Genomic DNA, 16876 nt, shown 5'->3' with positions numbered 1-16876 from the left:
AAATGAAATTTTTTATGTATTTATTTTATTTTATTCTTTTTAATTTTTGTATTTTTCTACTGACTCTAAGTGAGTAAAGTAATTCTATTCTATTTTATTTTAAAATTCTATTGACCCAATCTTTAACGTCCCAATCAGGGGACAGCGGCAAGGAGGAAATAATATTCATGGATACTTCTGGAGTCAAAGCTTGAATACCTATAAAATTTAATACCTCATAAAACCACAATTAAGACTTTTTAATACTTTTTAAGACCCCACGGACACCGTGTTTAAGGCGTGGCAAATAATGATAAATAAAAGTTGTATCAAACTAATTTTCATCGCCCACATGAAATAAACTGACATCATTTGATCCCAGGAACTAAACAGACACACACATGAATTTAGGGTTTATTACTGTAACCATAACAATAAGGTGGATCTCTCTTTATTTTGACCATCACTTCAATCATAATTGTTCTTTTTATCACAGGCAATAGTTATAATAGTGCACTTTTTATATTTAAATTATGATACAGACATTTCTTTTTTAAACACCTTATTCTACTGACCCTTATGAATGGAGAATAGTTTACAATCTTAGCCAGAGTTGGGTCAATGAAAGTGACAGTGACGTGGTGGTGAGAAAGATGAAAAGTGACGGTGAGCAATCATAAAGTGTGTACGGATCGTGAGGCAAACAACTTTGTACAGTTTCTCTTGTGACGATGGGCCACACGACAGGTGAAGAGGCAGACAGACAGGTCAAAGGGACAAGGCATTTTTAAAGCAAGAGATGGAGCGAAATTAGCAAGCATTCAGTGTACTGTGAGAGAAATCATGTGCCTGTTAGGTTCTGATTATGTTCATTTCAGTTGATATACCTGGGTCAGTTGAAATCTCTGTATGCAATCAGCTCAAATGCAGGTGCTGCGAGTTTTCAGCTCAATCACACTCGGCTGTCATCACACACACTCACTCCAGTGATCAGAGATAAGCATCACAAAAGAGATGTGAGATAAACAAAGAGCACTGGAGCGACTGGTCAGTGCTGTTACCAAAGTTTAGTGTGGAAAGAAGAATGAGGAAATAAATCAAAGTGTTTCAAATTAGCTCAATTTGTTTTTGGCATAAAATAAAGCTAATAAATATGTTCATAATTAAATAAAGTGACCAAAGAAATACATAAATAAATAAATTTACAAAAAATAAATATATAAACAAACATAAATAAATAGATGGAAAGACTCATGGACAAATAAAAACCAAAGGTTGAAATGAACAGAATAAATCTCACTGAAAACATTCTGCACTTTGTTGCATATTGTGCCGTATGGAAGACTGGTGATGAACATCGACTGGTATGACAGAGTGCTGGAGTATTACAACATGACCGCCCCCGAGCTGCTACGTCCGCCTGCAGGATGGTCGACTCTCCGTGGTGAGTGAGGGTGCAGCGATGGACTACGTGGCTCGTTTGGGAACACTGACGTGAGGAGCACAGGGGGGTTAGGACACTCTTTTGCTTGCTTCCTGTTTTTGAAGTCCTGGAATTGACATCGCACGCCTGTAACGTTAAAGTCCAGCGTTGGGAGTAGTCCTGTGGATGAATTTCTTTTTTTTGTTCTGAGTCAGTTTGTGAATACTATGGCAAGAGGAGATGAGAGAAATGTGGCTTCTATTTGATCGCTCTTCTCATTCAGTCGGGGCACAAACAGCTGTGATGAGGTTCATGGAGCTATTCATAGTGTTTTTTTCATATAGTAATGTTCATATTTCTGTTCAAACCAAAAATACTTTTCTTCAGAGCAACAGAGGTCCGATGCAGAGATCATAGGTGCACGGCTCCATATCGTCTCTGATTTCAAAGAAAATACAAAACAAATCAAAGAAAAGCGATCGGTCAGCTTCCCTCTCCTCTTCAACACTGCAGAGTGTTTTCAGTCTGTCTGTACTGCTATCTCTGTGCTACTGACGCTCTCCAAAGAAAGGTGTAAACACAAATAAAAAGGAAATAAAAAAATAATTTGTTCACATTCACGTACTTAGCTTACTTTGTTGGTTTTCTTTACCTCAGGAGAAGACACTGCTGGAGTTCCAGGACGCAGTTTCCCTCCTCTGCGCTCGTCTCCCCCCGATGAGGGAGCTAACTTATGGTGCGTCTATGTTCCTCTCAGCATGGACTCGTATTTGCATGTTGCTTGGTAATGATATGAGCGCACTGGTTAATTTTAAGAGACTCTTTTTGGTGTCAGATACTGTAGTATGATGATATGGTAGACTAGCCTATCTGATCGTTTCAGCATCCTTTAGCAGGCTGGTTTGCTAACTGGCATGCACATTAGCACTTCAAAATTCCTAGTTTGTTTAATCTGTGAAGCTGTACCTATGACGGATACCAAACTGCTCATTCAAACATTATTGTTTTTGTTAAAGGGTGATTCCCTAACACTTCCGTCTGGTCTGAGGGCAGGAGTCATGGTGATCCGAAAGATCAAAAGTATGTGGAGCTGGGGGAAAAAAAGCATGACACGGGGAAAAGACTCAACCTTTGCTGTGGTCGAGCACCTTCACAACTTAGTCAAGGAAGAAAAGGAGTAGCTCATGACTTGCAGGGATACTTGGAGATGGAGTTACACGGTCTTCTGTGGGGTGTAGTTCAGGCATCCTGCTGCGTCATCTCTATCCTAAGGTTGGGACTGGGTACCGTTTGAGGACAGCAGTCGGGTTCTCTCTTTCGCCGAGCCTCTGCGCTGCAGGACTCCACCGCTGCCTCCGATTCCTCCGCCGTCTGCTCGGTCTCCCCACTCGCACCTGTCGCCCCCACCCTCGGAGCGCCTGGAGTTTTGGCGGGTGGGGGTCCCATGGGGTCGGCCGTTCTTCTCATCTGGGAAGGGATCAGGAGAGAAGAACAGGAAAGTCACTCTTACGGTCTTTGCACACTGAGTCCATTTTGTTCTAATGCATTTTTTTGTATCTTATCTTTTAGCCTATCTCATGCTTTTTTAACTTGTTACAAGCGATTCAGACCTAATTTTTGTCTTTTAATGACTTTAAACAAGACATTTTTTGGACTAATAAGTTGAATGTGGCTCATATCAAGTTTAAAAAACATTTCTACTGAATATAAGACAAAAACCCTCGCTAAGATTTTAGTTTTTTAGCAGGCACACAGACACACTGTCATACACATTTACACAAGTCTTCATGCATCATCTAAACATTGCCCAAAATGTCAGAAAATGTGAAAATGTGATGTTGTAAGTAGTCTACGGTGTCTCTGAAGAGTCAAACTACCCAGGAAATGAGCTGGACGGACGCGAAAAAAGTGCCAAAAATTGAACCTGTGCAAAAAAAAAATTATGATGGACAAAAGTTTGGGGTGAGCGTACAAACATGATTGACATAACATGGGATCCAAGTTATTTTTAGGCGTGCATAAGACAAAAAAAAAGACTAAGCGTGGAAACGCCTTGAATGTAAACATTTGGCAATTTTTGCGTCTTTTCTTTATTTGTTTACAGGTGAGTTGTTTATTTGACAAACATGAAGACACAAAGCTCCTGGCTCTCCCTGAGCAGCTGTCAGTATCAGGAAATAGAGATATTGTGTGTGTGTGTGTGTGTAAGCAGTCTCACCAGATAGGGCTTGCACCATGGGTTGCTCATGAGAGCTGAGAAGCTGAGCTTGAATCGTTTCCACCACTCGTCTGAACCTGCGACTCGGACCTGGAGATGCAGCAGAGCACACAGAGTTTTGTGAGGGCTGTGTCTGTGATATGATGATGTGCACGGTGGTGTTTCAGTTAATGAGGTGAAGCCAAACATTTAGGGCTCCCTCTTCTGTTCCGTTACTGTAGCGCATTCTTTTTTTTCGTTCAGTCTTCTGATGTGCTGAATACTCTTGCTGCTGAAAGGACATGGGTATAAATGTTGACGAGGATTAATGGGAGGTGAATGGAAATAACATTTGGTATATCTCTTAGTTTGAACCCCTGTCTCTTTACCTTTGGATCACCTGTGTCAGGATGGCATTGTGGGTACCTGCTCTAAGAGACTGTGTGATATTCTTACTTGTGCTGCAAGGAAAACATGTTTTTGTCATGAATAAGAGAAAAACCACCATCTAAAGCAGGGGTGCCTACATTCTTTTCAGTGAAGGGCCAAAAATGATGTACGCCCTTCATGTTGCAGCGCATGATTTTAAATACGCTTATAGAATAATAGTGCACAATAAATACTCTAACAGGTAATTTTCTTTACTCTTTTCTCTATTTCACAGCATGAAAAACAAAATAACCTAAACAACATGGGACACAACATGAAACCAAAATAGTGTATTTTCCTGCCTTTTAAAATAAGGAATAAGAATAAAACTGGACACCTGCTTTAGACTTTTTTTCCATATAAATGACTGCTGTATCTACATTTACTTAAAATATGTATGTAATAAAATTCAACAATGGGCAGCAGGCTGAAAAAAATCGCTTTTGGACAGCCCTGATCTAAAGCAAACGGGCGTAAGATTATCTGACTTGTTTGCTCTGCTCAACAAAAAGACAATTCCTGCAAATACAGATTCCACATCTTCATTTCTCAGACTCTACTGTTGATTCAACTCTTGCAAGTATTGCACTGGAATAGGCAAATTGTATCTTCTTTCATACTTGTATGCTTTATTTTGTTAACGGTGCCTGTGACAGATGTGTGTAGACCAATGTTGTGCTGATCTTTTAGTGTATTTTGTGTGTTTTGTAGTTTGTTGTTTTTTTAAAAAAGGAAAAACAATAAACATATCTGTTTAAAAAAATAGAAGAATAAATAAATAAATAAATTAGTTTATTAATATAAAAATAACTAAATATAAGTAAATGAGAAAATAAATAAAAATAAATGTATTGATTAAAAAATATATATATAAAAACAAATTAATTAAAACATAAATAAATCTAAATTAATTAATTAATCAATTAATCAATATATACATTAATAAAAATAAATAAATACATTTTAATCCTATAAATGTCAACTTTCACTGTAGTTATACTTCCTCCATGTTAACGTCCTGGTTTTCACTTGCCTGATATGAGGGTGAACGTCACGCTGTAGATCCCCGTCTCCCTCCTGCCCTCCCTCTCGTTCCTCTCCCTGTCCCTCTCCCTCTCTCCTTCGGAAAAAGCAATGTCCACCTGGAACTTGACGGGCTTCTGGAAGACGGAGGGACCGCCGGAGGACTTGTACTCGGCTCGAAAGCTGGTCTGGGACAGGACGCTGTGACTGAGCGACGGGATCTGCGTGGTAGGGAGACAGAGAAGAAGCAGAGAGACCGACAGACTTACGAGGCGGGAGAGGTTCAGGGGCAAACGTGAGTATAGGGAGACAAAGGGTGAGGGTGAGGAGAAGAGAGAAAGAGTGAGCCATTGGTGAAAGCAAACGTGATCCATCACTCCAGCCACAAGTGAGCAAGAAACAAAGAAAAACAGAAAAAATGAGAGCAATGACGTGCGTAAAGTATGAGCGTGTGTGAAAGTGTTTTTCAGAGAGAGTCATGCTTTTGACAGAGACAGAGACGTGACGGACGGACTGCTCCAGGTACTCACAGACAGGAAGGCGTGGACAATGTCGGCTTTGACAGAACTCAGAGGTTTATCTCTGATCACCACAAAGATCTGCTCCTCTTTCTCCAAGCCGATGAAGTTCCCAAACCAAGACTTCTTAGCCAGCCTATCAGCCCGACATGAACATCAAATCTAATCAGCACAGAGGTTTCCATTTCAAAAACACGTGACAGAAACAAATCAGGTCTCAGACTTACTCAGGGCTGGATTCTGGAGTCAGACTGGACATGTCTTCTGAAGTAGGAACTGGAAAAGATAAGTCACTCTTAAAAAAATTAAGCTTGTGTCAAAAGTCAGACTGTTAAGACCTGAGACCTGCTCCCGTACATGAGCGGGTCCTGGTCCTCCTACGCTACACACAAACCTCACCTTGCAGTTTGCGGCGGTGGAAACGCGGGGATCCCAGCAGGTTGTTTTTGAAAGAATTGAGGCGAGTCCTCCAGTGGGCCGAGCTGCTGGCCGCCATGCCGCTTCCCCCTCCTGGACTGGAAGGCGGGGTCAGCGACAGCGAGCCCACCCCTCCCCCTCCCTCCGCCCGCGAAGAGGACGAGGACGAGGAAGAGGAGGGCGGGGTGGAGGAGGGGTGGTGAGGGTGGTGGACAGGGGTGCCCAGGGGCGTGGGCAACGGAGAGCCCTGAGGGGTGACCTGTGGCACAGAGTGGGCAGAGTTTGGGTAGAAGCTCTTAGTCACTGACTTTAGGACAGAGGACGAGGGGAAGAAAAAACGGGGGATGGGTGACAGGAGCGGAGAGGGGGAGGGTGAGCGGGAGGATGGGTTGTGCAGAGGCAGGGATTTGATGGGCTGCAGGTGGGGTCGCTCGGCAGGTCCCTTGGTGGGCAGGGTCTGGGTCTTGGGGTTGGGGGGAGCTTTGGGCTTGTCGTGAGCCCGTGCGGAGCGAGGAGTGGTGGTGCTTCCCTGTTTGGGCTCCTTTGTGAGGGGGGTAGCGGTGGCAGAGGTGACGTCTGATTGGCTGAAAGTGAAGACGGGGCTCTGATAGGACTGGAAGGGGGGTTTGTGGGGTGGGAGAGATGGATAACAAGAAAGAGAAGGGATGGAACATGGAGAAAGGATGGAAATGAATACCATGCTTCATGACAGAGAGAGTGCATCCTGTGAGAAGTGAAAGAGTCAAATGCAAACATAGAAAAGCTTCATTTAGGCCTGAACTGAAAGTTTCTATCACACGTGAGTGAAGGTTTAGTGACAGTGTGGCGGTGAGAGGGTTAAAAATGCAGTCACAAACAGCTGAAGTGACAGTTACTGTGCAGAAAAACTCACAGAGGAGGCTTATGTACTTCCTGTTTCACAGTTTTAGTCCTTTTTTTAGCTATGTTAAGTTTCTCAATGCTAGTGCAAACATCTGGCTCATGCAGGTGAGGAGGAGGAGGAGGAGACAGGGCATGAAGACAGAAGAAGAAGAAGAATCCTGGACTGTGGGGGGATTTAATCTGAGGTGCAGGAATGATGTGTAGAAATGACTGAGGGTTTGATAAATGGGGTTTGTGAGGTGTGGTAGAGAGCCTCTAACTGCGAGAAAAGTGAACCATGGATCACATGGTGTGGACAGGTTATAACCAATGACACAGTTATTTCTACGACGACACGGCTTCAATACACACAGTCTGTATCGTGGTGGGAAACACTCCAGGGTTTGAGAATACAACGGTTCATATCTTTAAGTCTATCTGAAAGAAGAAAGTCATGCACCATCCATGCACGGAGGGATCTGTGCCTGATGCTCTGTCAACGTAAGCAAGGAGGCTACAAAAGGTGACCCTGAGACCAAAGAGGCTTTCTGATCCGGGTTCATCAAAACAAAACTTTCCTCCATAGTTGTAGACATTTTCAGACGATAATGCTTCGTGCTGAGCTGTATTAAAGTTTGATTTAGTGTCAGCGATGCATTAGGAGGAGGTAAGATAAGCTACAGGGATGATTGTAGTAAAACGTGCTTTAAGGTTGATGTGTTGCCAGCTACCTACCGTTAGCGAACCTATCCTTTTACAGAAGCACTCCTGGTTTACAGGGAAGTTCAACAATACAACACATTGTTTTATGAACCTTATTTAAATATGCAAAATGAGCAAGAATCAGGGATGCACGATATTGGATTTTTTTGACCAGTCATTTAGTTGATACTGATATTTTTTCTGTGCAGATAATTGCAGAGATCATCAACTCTCTTCTGTTGGAAGTAGCGTAAAGTATCATGGTGCATACTCTTATCATATTTGTTATGTGATATTAATTACTTGTGCCGAATAAGAAAAATATGAACTTGAAACTGTATATTTATTTATGACGATTGCTTTTAAACAAAAAACTCCAAAAATAAATCCTACCTTAAAGTGATACTCCGGGATGGAACAAGTTGGGTCCTATCACAAGGTTTAGGGCAGAAATTACCCCTACAGCAGTGATTTTGTGCAGCAGAAGCCCAGAGCGCTCGCACCAAACACCCCCTCCCTGCTCCTCTGCCGGTTTCCTCTGTACTCGGACGGGGCCATTTTTTACTTGACCAAAAACACAAATAAATGGACTCCCACCAAAAAAATCTGATATCGGTCTGCATTCACGCTTTATTTAGAGACTTTTCAGCACGTTACTTTCACACAAAAACACCGCTAAATAAGGCTCTAGTTCTCATCGTGTCGTAAAACGGCGCTACCTCCGCTGCAGAGCCACAGCTGGCTACGAGGCGCTCGCCACTTAGTGTATCAGTCTGTGCGCGCGGCGTGCCACATATAAACAAACTCAGGTCTGCCAGGACGAAGAGACACGATGAGAACTAGAGCCTTATTTAGCGGTGTTTTTGTGTGAAAGTAACGCGCTGAAAATTCTCTAAATAAAGCGTGAATGAAGACCGATATCAGATTTTTTCAGTGGGAGTCCATTTATTTGTGTTTTTGGTCAAGTAAAATAACCGGCAGACGAGCAGGGAGGGGGTGTTTGGTGCGAGCGCCCTGGGCTTCTGCTGCACAAAAACACTGCTGTAGGGGTAATTTCTGCCCTAAACCTTGTGATAGGACCCAACTTGTTCCATCCCGCAGTATCACTTTAAAGCTGGGTGATGCTCTTCTTGAGAAAATCATAACATCACCCACAACCAGAGAAAATTTGGCTAATTTTATAACTGACAGTCAGTAAACTGAATAAAACACTTTACTTTGGTGGTAAATGTGCCTAAAGGAGTTAGATACATGTATCTGAAATCTTTTAAAGTGTTTTGACTTATTTTAAATAAAATTTGTCTAATTACACTTGATATGAGCCACATGAAACTGATTAGTCCAGAAAAAATGTCTTATTTAAAGTTATTTACAGAAAAAATGAGGTCTGGACTGCTTGTAACAGGAAATAAAAAAAATCTGCCAACAAGAACAATCTGGAACCAGAAAAATTTGCTTTAAATTTGTCTTTAAATAACCTGAAATAAGACATTTTTCTGGACTGGTCAGGTGAAAGTGGCTCATATTAAGCCAAAAAAGACATTTCTACTGAAAATAAGACAAATACACTTGATGAGATAATGTAAAACAGGAGCTCAATATAGGACGACTCAATCTGCACTGTGCAAACAAAATCACTAAGAGTTCAACAAATATCTGCAGCTTCAGCTCATTATTTTTTCAGTTTATTATTTCAGCAGAATTTGTTTGTAGATATCTGATATTTTAGTTTTAAGCCAATACCGGCTGATACCGATAAAGTACTGATAATATCGTGCATCCCTTGCAAGAATCATAAAATCCACAGTTATGTCTGTGAGATCACTTAAGAGTGGCCACCAGGCCCTTACCCTGGGACTGCTGAGAGGACTGGAGGAGAGCCCGGTTGATGCTCCGCTGACTGAGCGAGACCTGAGGATGAGCGAGACGCAGAATGTGACTGGATGTTCTCCTGGTGGAGCCTGTGTCATAAATAACCACGAGCGTGATATACACTACCTCTGGCTGTGTGCAGCTGTGTCCAGGGCCCTGCGAGGCGGGGTAGGAGACCCCTGTTCGGTGACACTGAGCACCTCCAGGCTTTTCCTCTCGGGGCGGCAGCGGCCGTGACGTGTCAGCATGGGGGAGTCGACACGCTTTCGAGGAGGGTCTGCTGAGGGGCCAATCAAAGAGTTAGAAGCAGTTTGATCATTTTATCACGTATCATCACACTTTGTGTAGAGTTTTTAAAGATTTAAGACGGCTAGAAGAGACGGTCGGTTGTATTTTGGTGTTGATAAGACATTTCTGTGTGTGTTCATGATCCCACTCCATCAGTGTGCATTCATTTTCTCCTCTGCTGCTGTGAGAAGTCTGATGATGTTGAAAAGGCTGCTTCACAGGCCCCACACTCACAGCACCATCTGTGATTGTGATGAATGTGTCTTCATCTGCACATGAAAAATCATTGCCCCTCTCCGTTTCATCCAAGAGACAAACTCTGCAGTCTCCCTCCATGTCAGGGTTTATCATCTCCTTAAGAGACAATAAAATCTGTCTCCCATAATGCATCACTTTGACTGCTTCTTGTGTGATCACAGCAGATGTTTTAGACTAGCAGTAGGAGGTCATATGAAAACCTTGATCACATTTATTCACCCGTTAAGCCAACCAGTGCTTACTTTTGTTGTAGACACACAGCCTGTTTTCTGATCCTATAGACTCTGAGAGAAGCAGCTCCTCCTTCTCTAATGTGGATCCCTCCTGCCCCCTAATGACTGACCTACGTCATTGCGCGGAGGCAAGTCCTCATCCTCATAGCTTGGGTAGCGCTCTTTTCTGTCCAGCAAAAGGTAATAGATCATCTTCTCCTGGTTTTCTCTGGAGCAAAAGAGATGAAAAGGAACTTATTTGGAAAAGAAAAAACTGAAACGTCTCAAAATAAAATGAAAAAATTAAACTGAGTAACATACAACATATAACATCTTGTTGACTCATCCTTCAACACAAGAAAAGTCTGTCACACAACTGTTTTTAATTCCCAAGTCAATTAGCATGAAACATCCTCACGTTTAGGGTGAAACAACTTACTCTTCACATTGCAGATCACGTGTGAGCTTGCCCCGGTCTCGGAAACATCCCAGTGAGTGCATGCTGTCCAACACATCTGGGTCCAGCTCAGTCAGGGACAAGATTCTCCTCACACACACTCGCCGGGGCGGAGGCTGCTCAGGACACGGCTCATTACGGCCCCCCCTGGGACACACACACACACACACACACAGAATATAAACACAGGTAACTAACTGTCAACGTGTGTAACTCCTCTAATCAAATTTGAAGCAATAACCCTGTAGATGAGGTTTTAATCCGATCGTCGTGTTTGTAAGAATGGATGTATACTCACTGATACCAGGCGTGTTTCTGGATGGACTCCAGCTGTAAGGGGGGACAGGGCAGATGGGGCCATTAGTTTCTACAGTCTGTTAACAGCCAGATGGCCACAGAGCTGCGCTGTGCAAACACCACATCCTCTTTACATACACAGACAACACCTCACCACTTCTCATTAATGTATGCAGAATTAAAAATCTGTTACTGCGCACGGTTTGGAGAAAATCACAGAAACTGTTGGTGAGTATCTGGGTAAAACTCGGACATTTGAGAAAACTGGTGAAGGGAATATGTTTCTGTACATTATAACAAGTAAAGACATGATTAGGTGTAATATGATGACATAAATCCCTCTGTTAAAGGGGGAGAAGAGGAGGTAATCCTCTTTGTTTTTGTTTGAAAATTGTATTTACTCTGTGCATGAGATATCTTAGGATTATACAATGATGTGAATTATCAGGTAGGGGCAGGTTCATATATGCTTTTAGCTTCATCCTGTCCCTTCTTAAACATGCAGGTATGTTTATTTATTTTTCCTGTGGCACACTTAAAAATGTGACCACTTTCGTGTTTGAATCCATCTTTTCATCTTTTATCCATTTTTGCACTTTCTATACTCTTTCTTACTTTTGTTTTCTTAAATGCTGCGGTGACTCCTGAATTTCCCCTCGGGGATAAATAAAGTATTTTCTATTCTATTCTATTCTATCTTTTAATGTATAGCCCATAACATTTTTTTTAGCGACTGAAGAAATGCCTATACTGGAGACAGTATTGATGTAATTGTGCAATTTTTTAGTAGTTTTAGTTTACAAAGCAACGTTTCATCTAAAAACGCTAAAACACAGTGAAGAAAAAAAAAATATCTGCGTTTGCATGGAAACACTGAGGGACTGAAAACGCTGTAGTTAGCATGCCAGGCCTGTAGGTGGTGCTATAGCTGTCTTGTCAAGAAGCCGCAGTGGCAACGGCGTCGGCAGAGTTTTCAGAAAAATCCCACTCTGGAGGTCGTTTATATAAGTTTGCGTTTCACCCTATAACCATTGTCGTGTAAGCAGCCCCTGAGACTCATTTTAACAACTAACAAAGCTTCCTGTGCCCTTCTCCTACCTGAATGTTACCTGTGTTTCGCAGGTTTCTATTTTGTTCTAACTTCACAAATGTTAACCCTCAGAACACTGAGATAAGATTTAAATTATTTTTTTTTTCCAATTTTGGAAGTTGTTTCGAATATTAACAAAGTTATTGAACGTTAAAAAGTAACGCTATTTTCCCGCCTCAGGAGCAGGCTGTGCTGGCTGCATCTCTGCCTGTCATGGTAAAAAAAAGTGTTTTGCACACCCTAGTGTTGTCTGTCAGGCATGTCGCTTCCACACACATTTTACAAGTTCAAGAAAATACTGGAAACTATGTTGCTGTTAGAATGACTATGTTTTATACTGTTTATTTGCTAAAGAATGCTAATTTTGTGGAATGTTTAAGCTGTATGGACAGTGTTTTTGTTACAGTTAAGTAGTCCTGTGTACTTAGTTTAGAGAATATAAAATGTCCACTGTGGGAAACCAAGTTTATGCATTTTTAAAGATGAACTGAAGCACATTTTTTGTTTTATATGTCTTGTAACAAAGTTTTAATAAGAGACTCATCTTGACAACCAACGGAGCTTCCTGTGTCCTTCTCCTACCTGAATTTTACCTGTTTCACAGGATTCATTTTGTTATCTGAGGTCCTATTCATGTGCACTTTTATTTATTTATTTTATTTATTTCTATCGTTAGTAACTTTTAACCTGTTTTTGAATGTGTATGTGTGTGTATGTACAGCTGCTGGACAACTGAATTTCTCCTACGGGGATCAATAAAGTATTTTTATCCTTATCCTTATTATTCCTGGGACCTGTAACTTTTCACTTTTCAAATGTTTGAGATAAATAAAAATTCAAATCAAATGAAATAAGGTACTGCTAAAACCTCCTGTGTATGAGTCAGAAGTAAGCACAGTTTCGTACCGACAGCCGTTTTTCAGGGTCCACTTCGATCATGCCCTTAAGCAGGGACTGGCAGTCAGGGGGTATGAAGTGTGGCATATGGAAAACACCGCTCTTCACCTTCTCCAGGAGCTGGCGCAAGTTGTCGTGGTCAAACGGCAGGGCACCCTGTAGTAAGAGGAGTAAAGGACGAAGAAGAAGAGGATGATATCAGATGAAACTGTCAGAGAGAGAAACGAGTGAGGAAGAACTGTTGAAAACTTACCACGAGTAAAGCAAAAAGGATGACCCCACAGCTCCACACGTCCGCTCTCCGCCCGTCGTATTTCTCCCCCTGCAGAGGACAAACCCACGATTAGCTCGATCATCAAGAAGACATATTACTGATGCACAGAGAGGAAGTAGGCGCGCTGGGAATTGTTTTCAAAAACTACAGTTTTTTCCTCAAGAGAGGGAAACAAATGAAATGATAATCTTCTTGCTGTTTGCAGTCAGCCTCCTCTAAGACAAACGACAGACTCTGCTCCATTAGACTTTTTACGACTTGGTAACAATTAGCTCGCAGGTTTATAACTACGTCTTTGCCACTCAATGAATAATTTATTAAAATTACTGCTTCGTTTATTTTATAGATACTGTGCACGAGCGGACGACTCACCCGTATGACTTCAGGGCAAGCGTAATGTGGTGATCTGAAATGAAAGAGAGATAGATAAGCAACGATACATATGGTGTACGTACGAAAGCTGTTGTGGTGATTTAACCTTCTGTTGCATCTCCTGAAATAATTAAAGGAATGTGCATTTAAACTGCAGGTCTCTGAATTTAAAAATAAGCCCTTTTTTTGTAACATATGAAGGCTGGTACTCACCCACAGCTGGTCTCTAACAGACTGTCTCCCACCTGTAGGGAGGCCATGCCAAAGTCAGCGATACGGATGTTGTTTTTCTCATCCAAGAGCAAATTCTCTGGCTTCAGGTCTCTGTGACTGAACAAAACCAAATAAAAACAATTATTCTTCTGAAACGCTGGCAGCTTGACTGTCTGCAAGTGTAAACATGAGGCTCTGATATTGTTTCATTCAACTGACTCGAACACAAAGAGCAGGAACTTCTTTCTTAACTGGGTTTTGATGCTTTGGTGTTAAAGAAAAGACTTATCTCTGCTTATTTCAACCAAAGCCTTACAAAAAGCTCAACCCAAATCTCTGACCTATACATGACCCACATACAAATTTAAAACTGCTGCTCTCTGCAAAATACCAACCAGATGGAGTGACTGTGGCAGAAATCTAAAGCAGAGATGATCTGCCTGAAGAACTTTCTGGCCTCTTTAGGGGTCAGCCGGCCTTTCTTCACCAGGTAGTCAAACAGCTCTCCTCCTGACACATGCTCCAACACCAGGTACCTGTCCACACACAGGGACAACAGGGTGATTTAAAACTGAGGAGCTTGTGGAGAAAAATACAAAAAAACAATAAATCTCAAACTCACTCTTGAAGTTTTAGATATCATCAATTTATGGTGTACGTTTCATTAATCATTTTTATGTACTCTCTTCCTGCCTGTCTTTCCCACAGCTGCTTTATAGCAGCCTTGAAGCATTTGGGAGTATTCTTTCCTCAAGATAGATCAAAAACTTTTCTGAATAATTGCAGTGGATGAAAGGAAAGTAAGAATTAAGAGTGATGAGAGCAGTTTAATATAGTTCAGAGAGTAGTATTTATACCCATCCCACTCCAGAGTTCAGTATAAAAGGCATGCAGCTTTCACCGTGAATGCTTTTGAGGCTCTTTTGATTGCGGGAGGAACTCACAGATATTTGTTATTCTCGTAAACATCATGCAGCTTCAACACATGCGGATGCTCGATCAGTTTGAGAATGGCAATCTCCCTCTCAACCTAGTTGGAGGGACGAAAGAGGAATAAAGGAAAAGAGATGCAAAGAGATGACACGACAGCAAGAGCACAAAAGCCACTTTCTGAAAAAGGTGTTAAATATAGAGAACATGGAGCAGTTTTAGGACAGCAGACACCTCTCTATTGACAAAATTAGCATCATTATCGTCACTATTAGCAACAACACACACAGCGTCACACTGATACTGTACCTTCATCAGGACTGACTCAGACAGCTTCTCTCTGTTGACTATTTTAATCGCTACCTTCTGACCCGTAATGCAATGGACTCCGAGCTTGACCAGTCCTAAATAACATTAAAAAGTGATATCAACAGAAGGAGATCTAATTAAACAAACACAGGACATTAAAATAAATTATTCCAGATTAAAAAATAAGTGAAACTACTCACCCGTCTGACCCTTCCCCAGTGTTTTCTCCAGTCGGTAGGGCCCAACATATTGAGCTGACTGACTTAGAGACAGTTCCTTACTCATACTGCTCTTACTGGAGGCTAGTACACTACAACTACTACTACTGCACTGTGTTTATTGCAATAACTGTAATGATCTACAGCTGATACAGGAGTTACTGAGGCATCAGGACAGGGTTTAACTGAGACAAGGGACTATTAGTAATTTCAGTGATAACACTGCTGCTCTGGTGAGGTGTGGATACAAAACATCTGGATGATAAATAGACATTTCTCATCTTACAAACATGGCTAAATATTTTGTTCTAAAGCACATTAAACATGTATAGGGTTTTACTCAATAAAATAGCTTGCTAGTGGGAGATTAGAGCAGAAAAACTGAGATGACAGTAATTTAATAGGCTGTGTATGCGTTAAATACTGACAACTACCGTTAAGATAAAAATAGCAAGGTGTGCAAACCTTACTTTTGTACATTAGCTTATTTGTTTAGCTTGCACGACGTTAACTGTATACAACGAGAACTATGAGAATTATCGCATCCTAACGTTGACGTTATGAGTATTAGCCTAGTTTATCAACGTCTCCTGGAAATGAATGACTTTTATCGGTTGGGAATGACAACCGAGCGTTTAAAACGTCAAAAGGGCGTCAGGAGTGAAAATAAAATCAGTGTATTTCTGAGTCAGGCCTGTTTTACAGGTGCAACAACATGCTATTTTAGCCTCGCCGCTCTCCCACACAGCGAGCAGCGAGGCTAGCTTTAGCTTCAACGGCCGCCTGTCAAAAGAACCGACAGCTCCTGAAGTTTCCAGGCATCACCGAACGGTAAGATTCATCACACTGCCGCCGCATTCTCACAATATTTCCCCGCAAAACAACCATCCTCAGCGTAGCGAAGTCCTCCCCCTCCCTGCCTCTCCCCGTCGCTCTCTCTACATCCCTGCTGCAAGTAGCGGATCACAGCATCTTCTCCTTTGGCGTGTCCTCCTCCCTCACCGGCGGATACTCAGGTAAAACACACACACACAGATGCCCGCAGATGAACCCGCACTGTTACCGACTGCGTTATTCCCCCTCCTTAATTCTGATTATAGTTCACGCAGGGTAAAGGCCCCCTGTTTTATACTCCCTTCGGTTTTTCTTGCCGTAAATCGATATTTTCTCTCTCCTCTTCCTTCCTTCGTCTCACTCGCATCAGCATCCGGGTCCCACTCTCTCCCTATCCTCTTCCCTCTCCTCCCCCTCCCTCCCTCCTCTTCTGCCTCCTCCTCTCCCCGATCATCATCTTCAAAATAAGCCTGTCTCTGCATTCACCTCAGTCCCGGACACACTGATCTGCAACGGACACCTCCATCACTGAGAACCAGACGATTGTAAACAAGGCCGGAGGCAGCGGAATGGGACGCGGCCTGTGAGGGGATGCTGGAGTCACTGTTAGGGCATCTGCTTCCTAAATAGACTATTGATGTTATCATTCAGGGATTTTTAAAAATTAATTTGATTAAAGAGACTTCAAAAGATGTATTAAACTCTTAAAATGTAGATAAAAGTGCTTTTTATATGAAGAAAACCTCATCTATGTCACGAATACATCACAAATAATTAATTACATCACGGATCTGAACTCCAAACTC

At 42.0% G+C, this 16876-nt stretch overlaps 1 protein-coding gene across 7 annotated transcripts; it reads right to left on the bottom strand.

Annotated features, from left to right (window-relative positions):
- Nucleotides 1-392: 392 nt before the first annotated feature.
- Nucleotides 393-16473, bottom strand: brsk1a (BR serine/threonine kinase 1a). 7 transcript variants are annotated; one of them, XM_074663047.1, is made up of 20 exons: nt 16008-16473; nt 15219-15964; nt 15019-15113; nt 14724-14809; nt 14175-14315; nt 13780-13896; nt 13567-13600; nt 13174-13242; nt 12930-13076; nt 10935-10966; nt 10619-10783; nt 10311-10408; nt 9548-9701; nt 9400-9460; nt 5969-6599; nt 5797-5845; nt 5582-5705; nt 5062-5272; nt 3624-3710; nt 393-2884 (listed from the first exon to the last, which is right to left on the bottom strand). In XM_074663047.1, the coding sequence occupies exons 2-20, from the start codon at nt 15301-15303 to the stop codon at nt 2670-2672; spliced, it is 2601 nt and encodes an 866-aa protein (XP_074519148.1). In that variant the 5' UTR covers nt 15304-15964; nt 16008-16473; the 3' UTR covers nt 393-2669. The 7 variants fall into 7 exon arrangements, with proteins under 7 accessions (XP_074519148.1, XP_074519149.1, XP_074519150.1 ...); XM_074663048.1 differs by having other exon boundaries at nt 393-2869; nt 3621-3710; nt 15219-16473; XM_074663049.1 differs by having other exon boundaries at nt 5797-5833; nt 15219-16473.
- Nucleotides 16474-16876: the final 403 nt, after the last annotated feature.

The sequence above is a fragment of the Halichoeres trimaculatus genome, unplaced genomic scaffold, assembly GCF_033239565.1.
Source record: "Halichoeres trimaculatus isolate MK-OKI-2021-1 unplaced genomic scaffold, fHalTri1.1 fHalTri1_scaffold_23, whole genome shotgun sequence".
Classification (NCBI taxonomy): Eukaryota; Metazoa; Chordata; class Actinopteri; order Labriformes; family Labridae; genus Halichoeres; species Halichoeres trimaculatus.
The sequence above is the reverse complement of the archived record's forward strand: the minus strand, read 5'-3'. Positions and strand labels throughout refer to the sequence as shown.

Excerpts from the sequence above, each read along its gene's own strand:
- brsk1a (XM_074663047.1), bottom strand. The coding sequence starts at position 15,303 with ATGAGTAAGGAACTGTCTCTAAGTCAGTCAGCTCAATATGTTGGGCCC. Across the intron at positions 15,114-15,218 it reads ACTGGGGAAGGGTCAGACGG|GACTGGTCAAGCTCGGAGTC; the intron begins GTGAGTAGTTTC and ends AATGTTATTTAG. Across the intron at positions 9,461-9,547 it reads ACAGCTGCACACAGCCAGAG|GTCTCGCTCAGTCAGCGGAG; the intron begins GTAGTGTATATC and ends GCTCATCCTCAG.